At 50.7% G+C, this 18190-nt stretch overlaps 1 protein-coding gene across 8 annotated transcripts; it reads left to right on the forward strand.

The window, feature by feature from the left end:
• Nucleotides 1-11214: 11214 nt before the first annotated feature.
• Nucleotides 11215-17962, forward strand: ORMDL3 (ORMDL sphingolipid biosynthesis regulator 3). 8 transcript variants are annotated; one of them, XM_025995752.2, is made up of 5 exons: nucleotides 11240-11382; nucleotides 11837-11919; nucleotides 14739-14938; nucleotides 15701-15852; nucleotides 16274-17962. In XM_025995752.2, the coding sequence occupies exons 3-5, from the start codon at nucleotides 14765-14767 to the stop codon at nucleotides 16407-16409; spliced, it is 462 nt and encodes a 153-aa protein (XP_025851537.1). In that variant the 5' UTR covers nucleotides 11240-11382; nucleotides 11837-11919; nucleotides 14739-14764; the 3' UTR covers nucleotides 16410-17962. The 8 variants fall into 8 exon arrangements, with proteins under 8 accessions (XP_025851533.1, XP_025851535.1, XP_025851537.1 ...); XM_025995751.2 differs by having other exon boundaries at nucleotides 11264-11382; nucleotides 14744-14938; XM_072747318.1 differs by having other exon boundaries at nucleotides 11265-11507.
• The last annotated feature ends 228 nt before the right edge of the window (nucleotides 17963-18190 follow it).

The following is an 18190-nucleotide window of genomic DNA, read 5'->3' on the forward strand; positions in this document are numbered from 1 at the left end:
TGGGGTGGGCAGAATTGGGGTGTGTCCCATCTCACATCCACAGCCTCCAGGAGCCATCTCACCCACTTCCGTCACTCTTCTCCGTCCTTCTACTCTGCCCTGGGCCACCTTCTTCCATGGTGAATGAACTTCCCCTCAGCCTTTTCCTGGGAAAACTTGTCTTTCTCCGGAGCCTTGTCTCCTGGCTCCTCCCAACGCTCTGGTGCCCAATGCTTTCACCAGGTAGAGGGCACTGTGGCTCATTTTTCCTTTGTTCTCTGCACTGGTAGTGGATGCCCCCTCCAGGACTTGGAAGGGGTTCTTTCAGGTGTCTGAAGTCTGATAATGGTCACCTACAAGTTTTCCTGCTGATTTTCTGTTTTGGGTTGGACCTGACTCTGGTTGTCTCTGCTGGAGCTTTGGGCTCTCAAGTTGGTCCTTTTAAGTCTCCCTCATGTCTGGGAGCCAGAAAGGGCTCATTCTTCAGAGCCTCTTGATCTCAACCATCATTTGCACCCCATGCAACTGTTACAGCACCCTCTTCTAATGCAGTGAAAGAACACTGGAGAGGGGGAGTGGGGCATCACACAGTCTTTTCTTGCATGAAGGAGGCTGACATCATAGGCTATGGAGACCCTTCTTTTTTTTTTTTTTTAAAGATTTATTTATTTATTTATTCATTCATTCATTCATTCATTCATTCATTCATTCATGAGAGACACACAGAGAGAGGCAAGCAGACACACAGAGACGGAGAAGCAGACTCCTTGCAGGGAGCCCAATGCAAGACTCCATCCTGGATCCCAGGATCATACCTGGAGCTGGGAAGGCAGATGCTCAACCACTGAGCCATTCAGGCATCTCAGCTGTGGAGGCCCTTCTAAGAAGGAAAACCTTGCTGGATTTTGTAGGAGACTGTGAATGACCAGAAGTGGACACATAATTTCAGGGCTGGTGCAAAATGAAAATGTAGGGCCCCTTGTTCAAAAACTATTAAGAATTTTGAGATGGCATCAGCAGATTGTAAAACCAAGGGCAGGATCCCCCTGAGTATGGGGTACAGGGCTCTCTGGGGCTGCTCAGGCCACATGCTTGTGAAGCTAGCCCTGGAGGTGACCTTTGAACAAGCAGTTTCAGAAGTGTGATGGGAGCCAGAATCTGATATTGGATGATATTATCTCTGGAGATATTCACCACTGACTCATTCTTGTGACATCAACAGGGGCATTTCTCAGACTCACATTTATCCAAGAAATCAGATAAGACACATTTTCTACACTTGGGCAGGAGAAGCGAAAATTTTGTCTGTGGATTGCTTGTTAGGCACCCTGCCACTGAATGCTCGGGTGTCCATTTTGGGATTGTGGCTGAATGTGGAATAGCAAACATTTGGAATCGTATCCCTCACATTATTCTTCTCTCACCCTGGGTGGGAGTTTAGCTAAGTAAAGCACAAGAATTGAGCACGGCTGCTGTTGACAGAGTGACGTCCTTCTCAGACTAGGGCAGCTACCAAGAGAGAGTAGGACTGGGGTGCCCAGCCCAGCAGGCAGGCAGTGTGTGTAGACAGGAGAGTCCAACCGGAGCATACACGTGGTTAATTGAGGGTGGCTAAGTGCAGTGCTCAACAGAGAAGGAACCGAGAGGAAGGGGGAACCACAGGGGATGGTGCAGTGCAGGCTGGGGGTTGACGAGGTTGGGGCAGAAATTCTTCTCTGCCAGTATTCATTCATCCGTTCAGTGAGAAGTTCCTGTGCACCTCATGTTCCAAGAACTGTGCTCCTTGAAGGGGATACAGACTCTGTTCTTAAGGTAGCTGGGTGTATAGCAGTGGTTAGCAGCACTTGGAAGGCTCTTACAGATTAGTTATGCTTGGGCATCACCTGGATCAATTAAATTCAAATCTCTGTGGCTGGGGTCTAGGCACTGGTATTTTTCAAAAGCTCCCCAGGCATTTTTTTAAATTTTTATTTATTTATGATAGTCAGGGAGAGAGAGAGAGAGAGAGGCAGAGACACAGGCAGAGGGAGAAGCAGGCCCCATGCACCGGGAGCCCGATCCCCGGTCTCCAGGATCGCGCCCTGGGCCAAAGGCAGGCACTAAACCACTGTGCCACCCAGGGATCCCATCCCCAGGCATTTCTAATGTGCAACCTGAGCTGAGAACTGCCAGTCTACGATGACACAGACATGTTGATACATGTTTCCAAGTGGGTTCATGTGATGTCTGCCATAACTGACGTGTGTACAAGGAGCTTTAACGGCGACCCAGAGAGGGATGCCTGGGTGGCTCAGCAGTTTACCGCTGCCTTCAGCCTGGGGTGTGATCCTGGAGTCCGATCCTGGAGTCCAGGGATCGAGTCCCACGTCACGCTCCCTGCATGGAGCCTGCTTCTCCCTCTGCCTGTGTCTCTGCCCCTCTCTCTGTGTGTCTCTCATGAGTAAAAAAATAAAATCTTAAAAAAAAAAAAAAAAAAACAGAGAGAGAATAAATGACAGCGGCAGATTCTGCTGGCTGTCAACTCCGTATCGTGGGGATAGGTGACATCTTCCCCCTTCCCTCTTAGGGCTTTTCAGCTGGGCCTGAGAACTGAACTCATAACAATCAATTAGAGAAAAGCACACACATTTATGTAAAGCTTTATGTGACTCGGGGGCCTTGTAAGGAAATGAAGACCCAAAAAAGTGGCAAGTTGCAAAGACGTTTATACTTGGTTGAATAAAGAGAGGCAATATATGGAGAGGCTAGAGAAAGATAAAAATTATTTTTAACAAGATCTGTTTGTACAGAATTCTCTCAGCTTTGACTCCCCATCGAGTTCCTTTTCTCCTGGTACTGGGAGGGCATCTTTACATGGGAGTTTGTCCTCTATTCCCAGGAAAAACAAGGGGGAGACTAGAATACCTCTCTTGCATCTGGTGTTTTTTATGTGAATTGAGCTCAAAATAATCTTAATGCCAAAGTGGCATATTGTGGGGTGGCATAGTCTGCCACCCTTCAATATCTGGTCCTTATTTCCTTCCTTTATACCACCTGCCGGTTTGGGAGTAATTATGTACTCGATCCCTCCTGATAGAGCCTGATGGGTCCTCTCAGTTTATCGGAAATCCTGTTGCCCATTTTCCCAGCCTCCTTTGTGGCTGAGGGTGGCCCAGTTCAATGACATCTAAGGGGAAGTTTGTTTCTGGGACAGTCTTTGAATTGTTTATAAAAGAGGATGGGCTAAGCCTTCCCCTTCTCCCTACAGCTCTCTCCCTGCTTTGAACATGGAGGGTCAACCATAGCTATCCTCTGGCCATGAGGCAGAAAGCAAAGGTCGAGAGTATCACTGAGAAACTGGCCTGAATATTACTGCGCCACTCAACCAAGACTAGTAAACCGCCTGCTTCTTTCATTATATGAGAAAAATAAACCCCTGCTTCAGTGCTTTTCAACTTGGCTTCACATTAGAATATGAGAGATCTTGAAAACTACCAGTGCCTGTGGCCACCACAGAGATTCTGATTAAATTGGTCTGGTATGTGTCCAATGGATGGGGACTTTTAAAGCTCCTTAGGTGACACTACTGGCAACCAAGCGTCAGAACCCTTTTGGTTTTTTTGTTTGTTTGTTTGTTTGTTTTTTTTTTTGCTTTTAGCTGGGAGCATTCTTACTTGATATACTAACTTTTCCAGGATATGAGAGAAGGATTGACCAAGAGTCACATCTGTGCTGGGTCTTCAAAGATGAGTTCATCAAGTAGAGAAGCAGAGTATGAGCAAGAGCAGGGGAGCATGAGAAGATTTGGCTTCTCCTAGACTATGGAATGGAGGGGTGGTGGCAAAAGCTATGGTTAAAGTGAAAAGGGACCAAATCCTTGTGGTCTTGTATGCCATGTAAAAATTGGAACTTGATTTAATGGCTGGTAGATTAAGGGTCTTAAAATTAGCTTTGATGTTTGAATCACTTTCTGGTTGCATGGAGGATGTATTGGTGGAAGAAAGGCCAGTTACTGGAACAGTCAAGGTGGGATGTGAGAAAGGCCTGAGGGGAAGCCATGGGACAGGACTGAAGAGCTATGATGAGGGTGTTCCATCCTTCGCCATGGCTTATGGGGTGCATGGGAAAGCCTTTGGGCTGGGCCCAAGACCCCTTTTGCCATTGGGTGCATTCCTTTCCAATCCCCTTGGGCCTTTGGTTCTCTGGACCTCATATTCTCTGAGATCCCTTCCAGCCTGATGTTCAGTGTGTCTAGATGGTGGAGCAGGGAAGAGGTTGAGGCAGGGCCTGGCTTCCAGGTGCAGGGCCCCGGAGAGATGCCCACTCTGGCTGGGCTGAGTCCCAGCTCCTCCCTCCAAGGGCAGTAACTCCATGCCTCCAAGATATGATCTTGGAGGAAAGAAAGTAGGTCTCCAGGTCCCTGCCTCCCTGATGTGGGAAGTGCCCACATCCAGTCTGGATAGAGATGGATGATTGAAAGGAAAGGAAGAAAGCAAGCTACTTTACCCATCACGTCAGCCAGGGACTCATCTAATGCCAATTTACTGGGCAGTTTAGGCAGAAGAGGCAGCAAAGGCCCTTGCTGGAAAGTTCCTTGTGGAAAATGGCAAAGGGGCATACACCCATCCATCTCTCATTTGTTCAACATATACTTCCTGGGCCTTTTAGGCATTGGAGATGCAGAGAGAGGTAAAATGTCCCCCAGACTATAGATGAAGACAGGCTTATGCACCTGATAGCTGAGTGGTGGGCTCTAGCTGGGGTGCTTGCAGAGGTCAGAGGAACCCAGAGATCTGAGCAGTCGACTTGGCCTGGGCAGTTGGGGAAGGCTTCCCGGAGAAGGTAACAGGTGAGGGATGGTCTTGAGGGATGAATAGGAGTCTACCAATGGAAAAGGCTAGGAGGAAAAAGCATTGTTGACTGAGGAAAGAACAAGAAAGAACAAAGTGTGTTCTGAGAATGGTTCGGAGCTTAGAGTGGGTGTATCTGGGATGTTGCGGGTCAGTTCCATCCTTCAGCTAACATTCATTGAGAACCCACTGTGTGGAGGAAATGCACGTGAGTAAGACACAGAGCAAGCAGCCTAGCAGGGGAAGCGGGTGTGTAGCAGATAACTTAAATGTAGTGCCTCAGTGCAGACAGAAGTCTTTACAAGGCACCTACAGGAACATGGGGACACACTGGACAGGGGGTGTGGCCAGGAATGGATTTTGGGGAGAAATTCCACTTCCTTATAGCTGTGTGACCGTGAGCAGACTATTTAAACTCTCTGTACTGCAACTTTCCCAATGTAAAGTCAGAATAATAGAAATCCCTACCTCACAGGGTTGTTTTAAAGATTAAAAGAGCTTACACACGTGAAGCCCTTTGCCCAGTATCTGGAACACAGCAAATGCTGGATAGGTTAGCTGTTGTTATTACTGGTGGAGGAGGAGTGGGCATTAGACAGGGGAGGAAGGTGATGTGGGGGCAGTGGATTTCTAAGGAGGTGGGCCTACCAGTGACTTTTCTTAAAGCCATTGTTTTCATATCTGTTGCCCTTTTAATTTGTAATATTCGCAGTTTACTAGCCTACTTTTTTTCCAGGGAAGAAAACGTCAATGGTCCATATCAAAGACTATGCTGATTGATGGGTGTCTAAACAGCCCAGAAGGAGGTTCTGGTTCCCAGGCCTTGGCTCTGGGCCTGGTGGCCCTGGCCGGCTCAGCCCTTTCCGTCCGCAGCCCCAAATAGCCAACCACAGGGCTGGGTGAGGGGCGGAGAGGGAGGGCCCACAGGCAAAGCTCCCTGTTTCTCACCAGTTCAGTAGCTCTTAACTCAGTGCTTCTTTGTCTGCTCAGCATCACCACCCCTCTCCCCGCCGCTACCACCCCAGGCCTGGGGTGCCCCCCACCCAAACCCAAACCCCACTGCCAATGAAATAAATAGCTCTTTTCTTCTTTGCACTTGCTCTGGATATGACTTCTATATGTCCCCTTCAGGAAGGAGGGGTGGGGTAGGGGGAACAGAGGGGTAAAAAAATGAATTAGGGGGGAGTAAGGGGTAGTAAGAATGGAGGAGTACCCCGCTCCTCCTCTGCAGGGCCTGTCAGGGAAAGGGGCTCTGTTTCCTGTTTCCCCACCTCCTCACTTCCCAGCACAGCCACCATCTCGGGATTGTGTTCCCAGCCTATGGCCCCGCCCATGTTTGCTATCTCAGCCCACACGGTTGTATCTGTGGCAAGCAGAGGCCACGCCACCCTAGCAGATGGAAACACCAAGGCTGGGGAATGTGTCTATCTCAGCAGACTAAGGAGCTCCCGAGGGCAGGAGAGCCTGTGAGAGTGGCTCCCTCTGTTTTCAAAATGCAAACACATTTCATAAAAAATTGAAAACTCATATTCTCACTTTACACAAAGCTTGAAACTAGAGCATGAAAAAGATCACCCCCAAACCCTCCATCCTAATATAAGATCTGTTTATATTTTGTTGAATTTCCACAGCCTTGTAAAGTAGATGCTCAAACATCATTCAAATGTAGACTGGATTAATAAAAGGTAACGAAGAGCACTTACTAGGTGCCAGGAATTGTTCTAAGTGCTTCACATTTATGGAGCCACTTAATCTTCACAGCAAGAGGTGGGCATTATCATGATCATCCCCATTAGAAACGTGGTAACTGAAACAGAGAGGTTCAGTGACTTGCCTAAGGTCACAGAGCTAGTAAGTACAGGAGCTGGTTGTTGAACCCCTGGCAGTCTGGTGCCAGGATCTTACAGTGTTGCTGCTTTTTCTTATCATCACTGTTACTGCATATGCAGGTTTATAAAAGTGTTTATTACAAACAGTTTCAAACATAAAAAAGTAGGGACGCCTGGATGGCTCAGCGGTTTAGCGCCTGCATTCGGCCCAGGGCGTGATCCTGGAGTCCCGGGATCGAGTCCCGCAACGGGCTCCCTGCATGGAGCCTGCTTCTCCCTCTGCCTGTGTCTCTGCCTCTCTCTCTGTGTGTCTCTCATGAATAAATAAAAACATATTTTAAAAAACCATGAAAAAGGGAACCCTGGGTGGCACAGCAGTTTAGCGCCTGCCTTTGGCCCAGGGTGCGATCCTGGAGACCCGGGATCAAATCCCATGTCGGGCTCCCGGTGCATGGAGCCTGCTTCTCTCTCTGCCTGTGTCTCTGCCTCTCTCTCTCTCTGTGTGACTATCATAAATAAATAAAAATTAAAAAAAAATTTAAAAAACCATGAAAAAGTAGAAAAAACAATATAATGAATCTCATGTCTCCATCTCTCAGTGTCAATAATTATCACCTCATGGCCCATCTTGTTTTTTTTATCCCCCCAACTCCCTAGCCCAGATTATTCTGAAGCAAATCCATCATCATGTCATTTTCTCCACGTATATTTTAGTACATCTCCAAAAGATAAGAAGACTTTTTATTCAAAAAAACTTACCACAAGGCCATATCATGCCTTAAAAATTATTATTCCTAATGTAATTGATTTGAATAGTCAGTATTCAAATTTCCCTCACAACTTAAAAAAACCTTTTTTTAAGTTAGTTTGCTTGAATCAGGATCCAAATATGGCCTTTGGGACGCCTGGGTGGCTCAGTGGTTGAGCATCTGCCTTTGGCTCAGGGTGTGATCCTGGGGTCCTGAGATTGAGTCCCTCATCGGGCTCCCTGCAGGGAGCCTGCTTCTCCTTCTACCTATGTCTCTGCCTCTCTCTGTCTCTCATGAATAAATAAAATCTTTAAAACCAAACCAAATATGGCCTTTGGTTGACATATTGCTTAATTTGTTTTATTTTTTATTATTTTAAAAAAGATTTTATTTATTCATTCATGAGAGACAGAGAGAGAGAGGCAGAGGGAGAGGCGGGTTCCACACAGGGAGCCCAATGTGGGACTCGATCCCCAGGACTCCAGGATCACACCCTGAGCCGAAGGCAGGTGCTAAACAGCTGAGCCACCCAGGGATCCCCTTAATTTGTTTTAATTTGCAAGTCTTTCCCTCTCCATTTTCCCTTCTAAGTTATTTGTTAAGGGATTGGATGTTTGTTCTAGTTTCCCTTTTCCTAGATTTCGCTGACTGCATACCTGGGGAATACTCATGTTATTTTTTTCCCCCTGATCCTTTCATATAACCTAGTAAACATTTTCCCATACTGCACCATGGTTTTTCTTGGTTTTTCATGGTTTTTGGAACCACTAACTGTACAGGTAGAGACTATGCCATTCAATGGATATGCCATAATATTTTTCTTTTTTTTAAGATTTTAATTATTTATTTGACAGAGCACACTTGTGAGGAAGCACAAGCAGGGGGAGGGGTAGACGGAGAAGCAGTCCCTGCTAAGCAGGGAGCCCGATGTGGAGCTCAATCCCAGGACCCTGGAATGATGACCTGAGCCAAAGGTAGATGCATAACAGACCGAGTCACCCAGGTGCCTCTCCAGTATATTTTTCTTGGGCATTTTAAGAAAATATTTTATTTATTTATTCATGAGAGACAGAGATGTAGGCAGAAGGAGAAGCTGGATCCTTTCTGGGAGCCCGATGTGGGACTTGATCCCAGGTCCCCAGGATCATGTCCTGAGCTGAAGGTAGACCCTCAACTACTGAGCCACTCAGGTATCCCTTTCTTTCTTTCTTTCTTTCTTTCTTTCTTTCTTTCTTTCTTTCTTTCTTTCTTCTTTTTTTTTTTTGGATTTTATTTATTTATTCATGAGAGACACAGAGAGAGAGAGGCAGAGACACAGGCAGAGGGAGAAGCAGGCCCCATGCAGGGAGCCTGACGCAGGACTCGATCCTGGGTCTCCAGGATCAGGCCCTGGGCTGAAGGCGGTGCTAAACCGCTGAGCCACCTGGGCTGCCCCAGGCATCCCTTTCTTGGGCATTTAGGTTGCTTTCCCTTTTCTACTATTATAAGAAACATGATGGCATGAACATTCTCCCACACAGTTCATGGGGTGTACTTCCTTAGAATATGCTAACAGAAATGTAATCTCGGCTCTAAGGCCTGAGTGATTTTTCAGCTTCTTGGCACATATTACCAATTGTTTGTCCAAGGGGTTGTGCATTCCCTAGCACCACATAAGAGTGCTGCCACTCATTCTGGACAGTACTTAGGCCTATTCATGGTTGAAGGATGTTTGGTAAAGACAGGGTAATTATGAGGGCAGAAAGCTAGAGAAGGAGAAAGATGATGACAGGGACTCAGGCTAAATTAAGCAGAAACTGATCTACAACTTACCACAGACCTACAGTGAGTCAGAACTCTGTTCAATCCCATTGTGAAAAAAAAAAACAAACTCGATAACAGGAGTTATTAATAGGGCATGGCATGTCGGGTAATCTTTCCCTTCGACTATGCATTAGTCAGGCCCTCATTTGAGATGTGGATATTCAGTCTGGGTCACTGAACTTCACAGAAATGTGAGGAAACTGGCAAAGATCTAGAGAGCTTGATTAACTTGAAGGACAATTTAAGAATTCCAGAGAAGAGTCAAAGGAATCAAGCAGGCTCATTTTGGAAAAAATAAAGACATCTTTTTTGCCTCAATGATGGGAAGTTTCTGCAGAAAGGCCAATACTCAGGTGTTAATGTCTTCAGAAGGCTGACTCCAAAAAAAGGGGGCTCCCATGACGCAGGAGAAATTTTTGTATAAGGTAGAACTTTTTCAGACTCTGGGCTGCTTATTTAGGTCTTGGGATGAGCGCTCTTTGGCCATTGGCCCTGGAAATATCGGAGAAGTTTCCTGTTCTCTTTCTCTGAGTGGTTCAGATAGCCACTTGCTTCCCACTAGCTGCCTCTGGGGGCCCCCACCAGCTTAGCTTTGACTGTTTCCTGGCAGTCCCCGAGAGAAGTTTAGGTGAGGTCTCAGAGAAATGCTCCCCAGTTTCCCTGGGCCAGCATTTTCCTTTATGTCTTCTCACATTCGCTCAGGGTGTGTTTACAGCCGGTCAAGTTGGCATGTCATGACGTCATCTGATCCTGCTATTCCAGCCCTGCCATTCAGAGTGGACTTAGAAGCTGGGTGGGGGCAGTGAAAATCACTCAAACAAGACCTTTTTGGTGGTATAGAGAGTGGGACTGACCAGGAGACCTCAAGGTCATTTAGTTCAACCTCCTACAGAATAGCTTCCTACAACAGGTGCTTTACCTACATACTTTTGAATTCGCACAACCTTAGAGGTAGGGTTTCATAGGTGTGGCATTGGAGATTAAGACGAGTTATTTGGGGGGATCCCTGGATGGGTCGGCAGTTTAGTGCCTGCCTTCTGCCCAGGGCGTTGCCCTGGAGTCTTGGGATCCAGTCCCAGCCGGGCTCCCTGCATAGAGCCTGCTTTTCTCTCTCTGCCTGTGTCTCTGCCTGTGTCTCTGCCTCTCTCTCTCTCTGTGTGTGTGTCTCTCACGAATAAATAAATAAAATCTAAAAAAAAAAAAAAAAAAAAAAAAAAAAAAAAGATTTCTTTGTTCGGGGTCACACTGCTGGTAAAGGAGTGCCTGTGTTAAATTGGCCCGGCAATAAAATCTGTGCCCTTGCCTTTGGGACATGCAGCAGAGAAAACTGTGGCCCAGAGAGGTGGAGTCTCCAAAGCCACACAAGCTGACCTGGGACTAGAATTCAGGCTCCGAACTATTCATCATGGAGTCTTCCCAGGACACGTGGCCTCTTCGACTTCTAATGTGGGGAGGCCAAGGATGCGGCCTGGCTCAGACCAGCGTGGCTCAAGTTAGCTGAAAAGCAGTCAGGCTCTGGACAAACGCTGTGCAGCATTTGTCCGGACAGGCTGCATTCTTTGCCCTCCAGACGCTGCTTGTAACCAACGTCGTCACAAGCCAGCTTCCAGGAGGGCTGGGCAGGGCAATGGGCCCGGCTAGTCTGTTTCTTGTGGAGCCAATATATGGCCAGGGCGGAGCCGGAGAGACGTAGTGAAAAAAAAGTGGGGTCAGAATCTCTGGGTTCTGGTCTATGCTGGGACCTATGGGACCTATGGTAGGTAAGTTACTTAAAACTCTGAATTTCCTGGTCTCAAAACCAGGCAAGAGTAAACTGCAGAACCTGAAGCGCGCGTACGCAAAAGCAGAATCGATACACTCCAAAGCAGGATCATCCGATGTGAGTTTCGCAGGATATTGAGTCTTCTGGCCCTGCAGCCCAGCGAGGCCGAGACTGCAATACCGGGAGAAAACGACAACTCCCAGGAAGCACTGGGCGGGCCCGTACGCGGGCAAAGGGGTAAACTACAACTCCCAGGAGGCACCGGGCGGGCAGGCGCCGAGCGGTGACGTCTCGGGGGCCGGCGCGGGGCGCTGATTCGGCCGGAGCTGCCAGCGGGGTGGCTGCCGCCGCGGGTTGTTACAGCTGCTGGAGCAGCAGCGGCCCCCGCCCCCGGGCACCCCTCCTGGGCCCTCGACCGCCGGCCCTGTACTGTGAGTGCGGGCGAGCGGCTTCGGGGTGGACCAACCGGGACCCTCCTCTCGGGGCTAGAGGCGGGGCGGGAAGGAAGGTGGGGGCTGCTGAGGAAGCGCCCCGGGCAGGAGCGGACCTGGGAAGGGTGAGCGGAGGTGGGAGGGGGTGCATCAGCCGAAGGGATGCCCACGGGGGAAGGGAGGGACGGGAGACCGAGTCTGGGGTGTCGCGAGGAGTGCTCGGGCCGGGGGAGGGGGCGGGGAGAGCCCGGGCTTCGGGGATAAAGGTTTGGCCGCCTCCGGGGTTGGGTGAACGCGTGGACGTGGGGGTGGGGCTTCGGACGGGGCCGGGCTCCGAGTGCGAGGTCTCAGGCTGGGGAGCGAAGCGGGAGGCCCCTCTACGGCTTGAGGTCCCGCTCCGAAAATCCCAACAATAGCGTAGACTCCACCTCGTTTCACCCTCCTCCCCGGCTAGTGGAGGTTCGCCCTGGTACTCGTCGTCTTTCCATTCCCACTGCCCTCGCGAGTCCGGGAGGCAGGGCCAGACCGAGCTACGAGGTGAGTGACTGTGGCCCTGCGGGTTGGGCGGTGGGCAGAATGAAAATGGCCTTGTGGAGTGCTGCCAGGCACTGCCCGCTGGGGTCCAGGTTGTGGGCTCGGATGTTTTTGTGCTTCTCTTTGAGAAGGCAAAAAAAAAAAAAAAAAAAAAAAAAAGGTTTGCTAATTAAAGGGCTTCCCTTACTTGGGGGAGAGAATGGGAAGCGCTCACCTGGCAGCTGTCCTGGGGCACACTATGGCCTGGGCTTAGGTGCCAGACTGACAGGAGAGCAGGGATATTGGTGTGTGGAGCCAGGGTGGAAGGGAAAAAGAGTAGAGAAGAGCTACCAGCAAGAAAGTAGTTAACAGAACAGAGTTGCTGCAGGCTTCGGTTCAAGACAGGTTATGAAACCACATCAGGCACTGCCATGCAGCCACCTGCCAGCTGGGGCAACAACTTTTCAGCCTCAGCTGCTGTAGACTTACTTTACCTCTGCCAGGTTTTCCCTGTTTCTTCCCTTCACAGTGGAGGGGTGGGGTATGCAATTGTTTTTTTTTTTTTTTTCACTAGTGGAAGTGGTATGTATCCTTAGTCATGCAAACCTCTAGGAGTGCTCCTTGGGTGCCAGTTGTTTTCATAGTTTCTTGATTTCTTGTCTTTTTGGCTGCCAGTCATTTTCTTAGTTTCTGGATTTCTTCTTCTTTTTTTTTTTTTTTTTTTTGCTGGGGTGGGGGGTGTCTTCTGGGATTTCTGCTGTCAGGGCAGCTAGTGTTCAGTCTTTAAGAAGATGCTTCTGAGAGTATCAGTTAGGTCCTAGGTCTAGGTTCTTCTGAGACTCATCAGTCTTCATTAGATGCTCTGTTTCAGCAAGACAGGAGTGTGGGATGATCTGAGATTCACCAAAGCCCTTGGTACTGCTGGACAAAATATGAGACACAGCTACAGATCTTTGTAATCCTGTACCTTTGTAGGTCTAGGAGAAGTGGGGAGGGATAGCAGTTTCTGGTTAGACTTGGGGAACTCTGCCTTTCTCCTTAAAGACCTCACTTCCCTAGCCAGCTCCCCACTGCCCCAGGCTTTTGTGTGTACCCATCCCAGAAGCCGTGTTTGTTAGGGTAACTGAAGCTCCAGGGCCCTGGGAAGGTAAACAACTGAGCCAGTCTCGGTTTTCTAGTTCCTTGGGTTTCTGTTAGGCCCAATTATCCAGCCTAATGGGCTGAGCTGATGGGCCCCAGGAGAATTACTTCTAGGATGCACTCTGGGCCATCTCAAACATGTTTGCATGTTGGGAAGGTGTGTTGTGGGTCACATTTCCCATGAGGTCTCTTAGCTTGGAGCTCTCTGAGAAGAGGAAACTTGTTCTCATTATTCTGGAAGTAAGGAACCGATCCTTGAGAATCCTGGCTCCCACACAGACTTGGCTGTGATCCTAGCCAGAGATAGATAGCATCTGAATCTGAGGGGGTTTGTTGCAGCAGGATGAAGGAGGTGGCCTTCTGGGCACTTTCTGGTTACCTGCACCCAGGACCCGTTTCTGCACCCCCCCCCCCAAAGATGGGGTTGTTACCATGGTGATGACCTTAGGGCCTTTATTGGGGAGGACCTTTCCTCACCTAGGGAGGTGAGCCAGTATAAAGGTACAGTCCGTTCCCACCTCCTGCTGGTTTCAGGGCCCTTAGGGATCTGGGGACAGCTGAGCTCCAGACAAGGGGCTACTTATTCCCCTCCTTATGTGCATCCAGGAATGCATCTGGATTGCATTGTTTCTGGGGCATCCAGGGCAGCCCTCCTGGTTCCTCCTGCTGTAGGCCTCTGGCATTGGAGCTTGGGCAAGGAAAGCATGGCGCAGGTGCTGGGAAAAGAGGCTGAGGGGTGAGGCTGGGCTGGGCAGAGAGGAATGGGGGCAGGAGGCAGGTAGGGTTTTTGTGTCCTTGGGAGGTGGGTGTTGGTGTGGGTTTCAGCAACTTGGAGCTGTAGATGTTCTCCATCCTCGCCCCTCCTATGGTGGGGAAAAGGGCCCTGGTGGTTTGGCAGCAGAGTGGATGGCATCACAAGGGTTAGCCTGAGCGGCTGCCAGATGCATAAAACATCTCGCATGGGTTGTTTTGTGTCACCAAGAAAGAGGCCTCCAAGTCTGGGCAGAGGTTGTCCCTTGTCTCTTGTCTTCTCTTTTCTTCCTTCCCTCCCTCTTTCCACTCTGTCGGTTCTCCTGGATCAGGGTTGGGAGAGATCCAGGATTGGAGAATTAGGGGAGGGGTTAGAAGTAGTGATCCCTAAATATTGCATCTACTGCTGTGTTTCTCATAGCCCCCACCCCCTTTTGTTAATTCTTTTTTTCCCCTCCTTTTGTTAATTCTAATGGTGGGGAAGCTCAGAGGTAGGAAATGCCCCATATCAGGCCCTTAGCACAGTCCAGCAGGGGTGTGTTGAGTGATTCTGAGGGGACAGACCTCTTCTTCCCTCCCGTGGGCCTTATGGGAAGAGGGCCTTATGGGAATGCTCTGAAGGATGAGATTGGAGAACAGGCAGTGGTTTTTTTTTTGCTCTGGTCTGGATGCCTCTTGCTGACCTATGTACCCAGGCTATCCCAGTGCCTGGAGAGGCACCGTCCCTAATAACCGATAAAGGGGGCAGCCGGGTGTTTATCCCAGCCCGGCAGTGGGAAATGAATGGAGTTAAGGCCATACGGCCTTTCTTTGGCCTCTTTGCTTGAGAATCAAAGCAGCAGAACTGCCTGGAGTTCTTGGGAGAGCATGGCCTCCTTCCCTGAAGGATTTGGATGGTGTGAGGGGGCAGGGAAAGTGGTGTGACCTGTCTCACCTGTGCTGCTTGTTTGCAGAACAGCGGCAGGAGAGGGGCAGCAGGATGAATGTGGGCACAGCTCACAGTGAAGTGAACCCCAACACGCGGGTGATGAACAGCCGCGGCATCTGGCTGTCCTATGTGCTGGCCATCGGGCTTCTCCATGTCGTGCTGCTCAGCATCCCCTTTGTCAGCGTTCCTGTTGTCTGGACCCTCACCAACCTCATTCACAACATGGTGAGGGCCTGACTGCTGCCTGCCCTGGGCCATGTGGGCTGCTCTTTGGTGGGGCTGAGGAGTAGGAGGCCCCCCCCCCCCCCCCCCCCCCCCCCGCCCAGACATGGGCCAGATGTCAGGGTGACATGCTGACAACATTTGTTATCCAATTCCAGACCCAGCTCTCATCTCTGCCTCCACCCCCCAACCCCACCCCGACTCTGGGTTCCAGCCATGTGCACTCTGATAAGAGGACTAAAATCTGCAGATTTTTGCACATCTCCAGAATAGGGTGGCTTGTGGACCTGGAGGGAGGGCCACTGGGAGCTGAACTAAGGGCTCCAGAGAGTTCCTATGACCCGGGCGCCCATCCTGGCACAGAAATGCCCCACTCCCAAGTCTGGATCTCCAGCATCTTCCATTCTGGCCCCTATGCTTCCTCAGCCCTTGCTTGCTAGCTTGTACTCTTTGGTAGGCAAGCAGGGCCCATCAGCTCGTGCCTGCCTAGCTGGCATAGGGAAGCCCCTACTGGGCCAAAGGGGCATTTCTGCAGCTAAGTTCTCCCCATGCTTCATCCTCATGCCAGGCCTGCCCTCACACCCAGTGGATCCTCTTCTCCAGCCAGCCTCCCAGCTGCTGCATCCTGACCTACAGCCCACATTCCTCTGCCCCTCAGAGGGAGGCTCCACATAACCTGGAGCCCACTTCTTTGACTGGGATGGAGGAGCTGAGTCAGAGGGCCTTTTGCGTTTTGTGTCCTCTAATGACGGCCCCTCTTTCCAGGGCATGTATATCTTCCTGCACACGGTGAAGGGGACACCTTTTGAGACTCCGGACCAGGGCAAGGCAAGGTTGCTAACCCACTGGGAGCAGATGGACTATGGGGTCCAGTTCACAGCGTCTCGGAAGTTCTTAACCATCACACCCATTGTGCTGTGAGTGCCTGGGGTAGAGAAGGATGCCAGCAAGCAGGCCAAGGCCCGGGGGACCTGGGCCCTGCCAGGCTTAAACCTCCCCTGGCTTTGGCTTTTGGCATGGGTATAAGCAGAGGAAGGGAAGTTGGAGTATCCCTGGGTTCTCTGCTGGGCTCAGTCCTGGTGCCTCCCTGGCCTTGTCTTTCACCAGATGGACTTTCCTGCCTGCCAGTGATGGAAGCCCATAGACCTGGGATAAAGCAAGGGGGCTGGGTCGGGGGGGATCTCTTTAACCGGGAAGATCTTGCCACCTGGCTTCTGTTCTGGGGGTCTTTCCTGTAACTCCTTGGCTGCCAGGGATCTGCCACTCCCCACCTAGGAGTGAGGGAGGAAGGGGTCCTCCAAACAGAATCTTACTCCTCTTCATAACCTTCTCACCCAGGTACTTCCTCACCAGCTTCTATACCAAGTATGACCAGATCCATTTCATCCTCAACACTGTGTCCTTGATGAGCGTGCTCATCCCCAAGCTGCCCCAGCTCCATGGAGTCCGGATCTTTGGAATCAATAAGTACTGAGGGTGCAGCCCCTTCCCCTGCCTGGCATGGTGGGGGAGGGGTGGAAGCTTGTGCTGGGATGCTGAAGACAAGAAGAGCCTCTGGATCCTGCTAGAGATGGGGGTCAAGCCTCTGGGCCCTAGTTCTCCCCTCACTTCCCCCGTAGCCGACTTGAAGTAGCTTGTAGTGGGGTTCAGTTGGGCCCCCCAGGTCTCTGACCCTTTCTGATTTTTTTGATCTTTTCCTTTTGCCTTTTGGATAGAGACTTCGTGGGGACAGTCATGGGATGGGCTGGGCTCCCGGCTGAATGCAGACCTATGAGATTGGGACAAGAGAAACCCCCTGCTCACTTGCTCATCCTCGGACTGCTAAAGCACTTTAACCCCTGCAAGGGGAGCAGGGGGATGGTACAGCTTCTAGACGGTTTCACTTTAATTCTTAAACCTTTAGGATGACCTCAGTGTGTGCTCTTATATATAAAAGCAAATACGTGATGGTGCCTCATCCATCTGAGTAGAGAACTGTCTATTGCAAGTCTCATCATGCTTCTGGCAGCTCCCCTACAGCCCACCCTGGGTACTGGATTGGAGTGGGGAGGGGAAGGAGAGAGGTGGTGGGGCTGGGTGTGGATGGCCTGCTCCCAGAGGCGAGGGGGCCATGGCCACTCTCACCTTGGCCCTGGTGAGGTGGGGAGGGTGGTTGGGGGAGGGTGGTTGGGTCAGGGGTGAGGATGATGAATTGAGATCTGGAAGAAGGGGCCACATAGCAGAGACTGGTGTTAGGAAGGAGGATGGGAATAGAAGTCAGACCTAATCTCAGCCTTTGGGAAGTGGTGAGGATGGGGGCAGGCTCAGAGTTAATCTCCCTATGCATGGTTGTGATAATAGGATGGTGATAATAGGACGGGAGGCTGTGGGGGGGTTAAGGATCCTGGGTTTTTGTGAGGGGTGGTGGGGGTGGAAAAGGCCTGTGAGTCCTTGTTAGCACAGGTCCCGTTTGACACTGCCTTATGCAGTGGTATGAGGGGTGTGGGGAAGCTGGGACAAATGATGAGTGATAGGGTCCTTCTGCAGCCTCCACCTGCAGCCTCCACCTTGTAACCTCCTCATGCAGACTGGAGCTGGTGCAGGGCCTCTTGTGTGGCATGTACCTGTGAGGTTCTGGGGCCACCCCCAAATGGGGTGGGTGGGCCACGGAATGGTCCCTGCTCAAGCAGGATGGTGGAAGGAGCCACAAGTTACCTGTAGGCGCTGTCTCCTTAGCCTGGGGGCTGGAGATGTGGAGCAGGAGCCAGAGGGTGGGTGAAGAGGAGCCGCCCTTCTCCCTTTCCTGGTCTGACCAGGGTCTGTGTTACTTTGAAAAAGGTGTGGGTGCCCGTGCCCCCTCCCAGGGCCCTGAGGGAGGAGGGGAGGTCATTGGTCCCATTTTCTGCCTCCTGGTTCCCTGCCCCCAACACCCCATGTATCATAGGGAACTTTCACCTCAAAATCTTTCTAAGCAATGTGTGAATAGGATTTTTACTCCCTTTGTACAGTATTCTGAGAAACGCAAATAAAGGACAGTGTGTTCCTGTTTCCTCTGAGTCTGGCCTCTGCTTCCTGGAGGGCCCAGGGGAGGGGGCAGGGATTTGGGCAGTGGCTCCCACTGAGGGCAGTGTGAGAGCATCAGGGCCCCCGAGGCCTAGGCGGCCATGGCGGGAGGGGCTCGGGCTGCTGCTGCTCCTGCTGTCTGGAGCAGAGCCAGCCTGAGGGCTGGGGGGGGACTGGCAGAGGCGGCAGCAGACCAGAGGGCAGAATTCTGCT

This window comes from Vulpes vulpes, chromosome 2 (genome assembly GCF_048418805.1).
Source record: "Vulpes vulpes isolate BD-2025 chromosome 2, VulVul3, whole genome shotgun sequence".
Lineage (NCBI taxonomy): Eukaryota > Metazoa > Chordata > Mammalia > Carnivora > Canidae > Vulpes > Vulpes vulpes.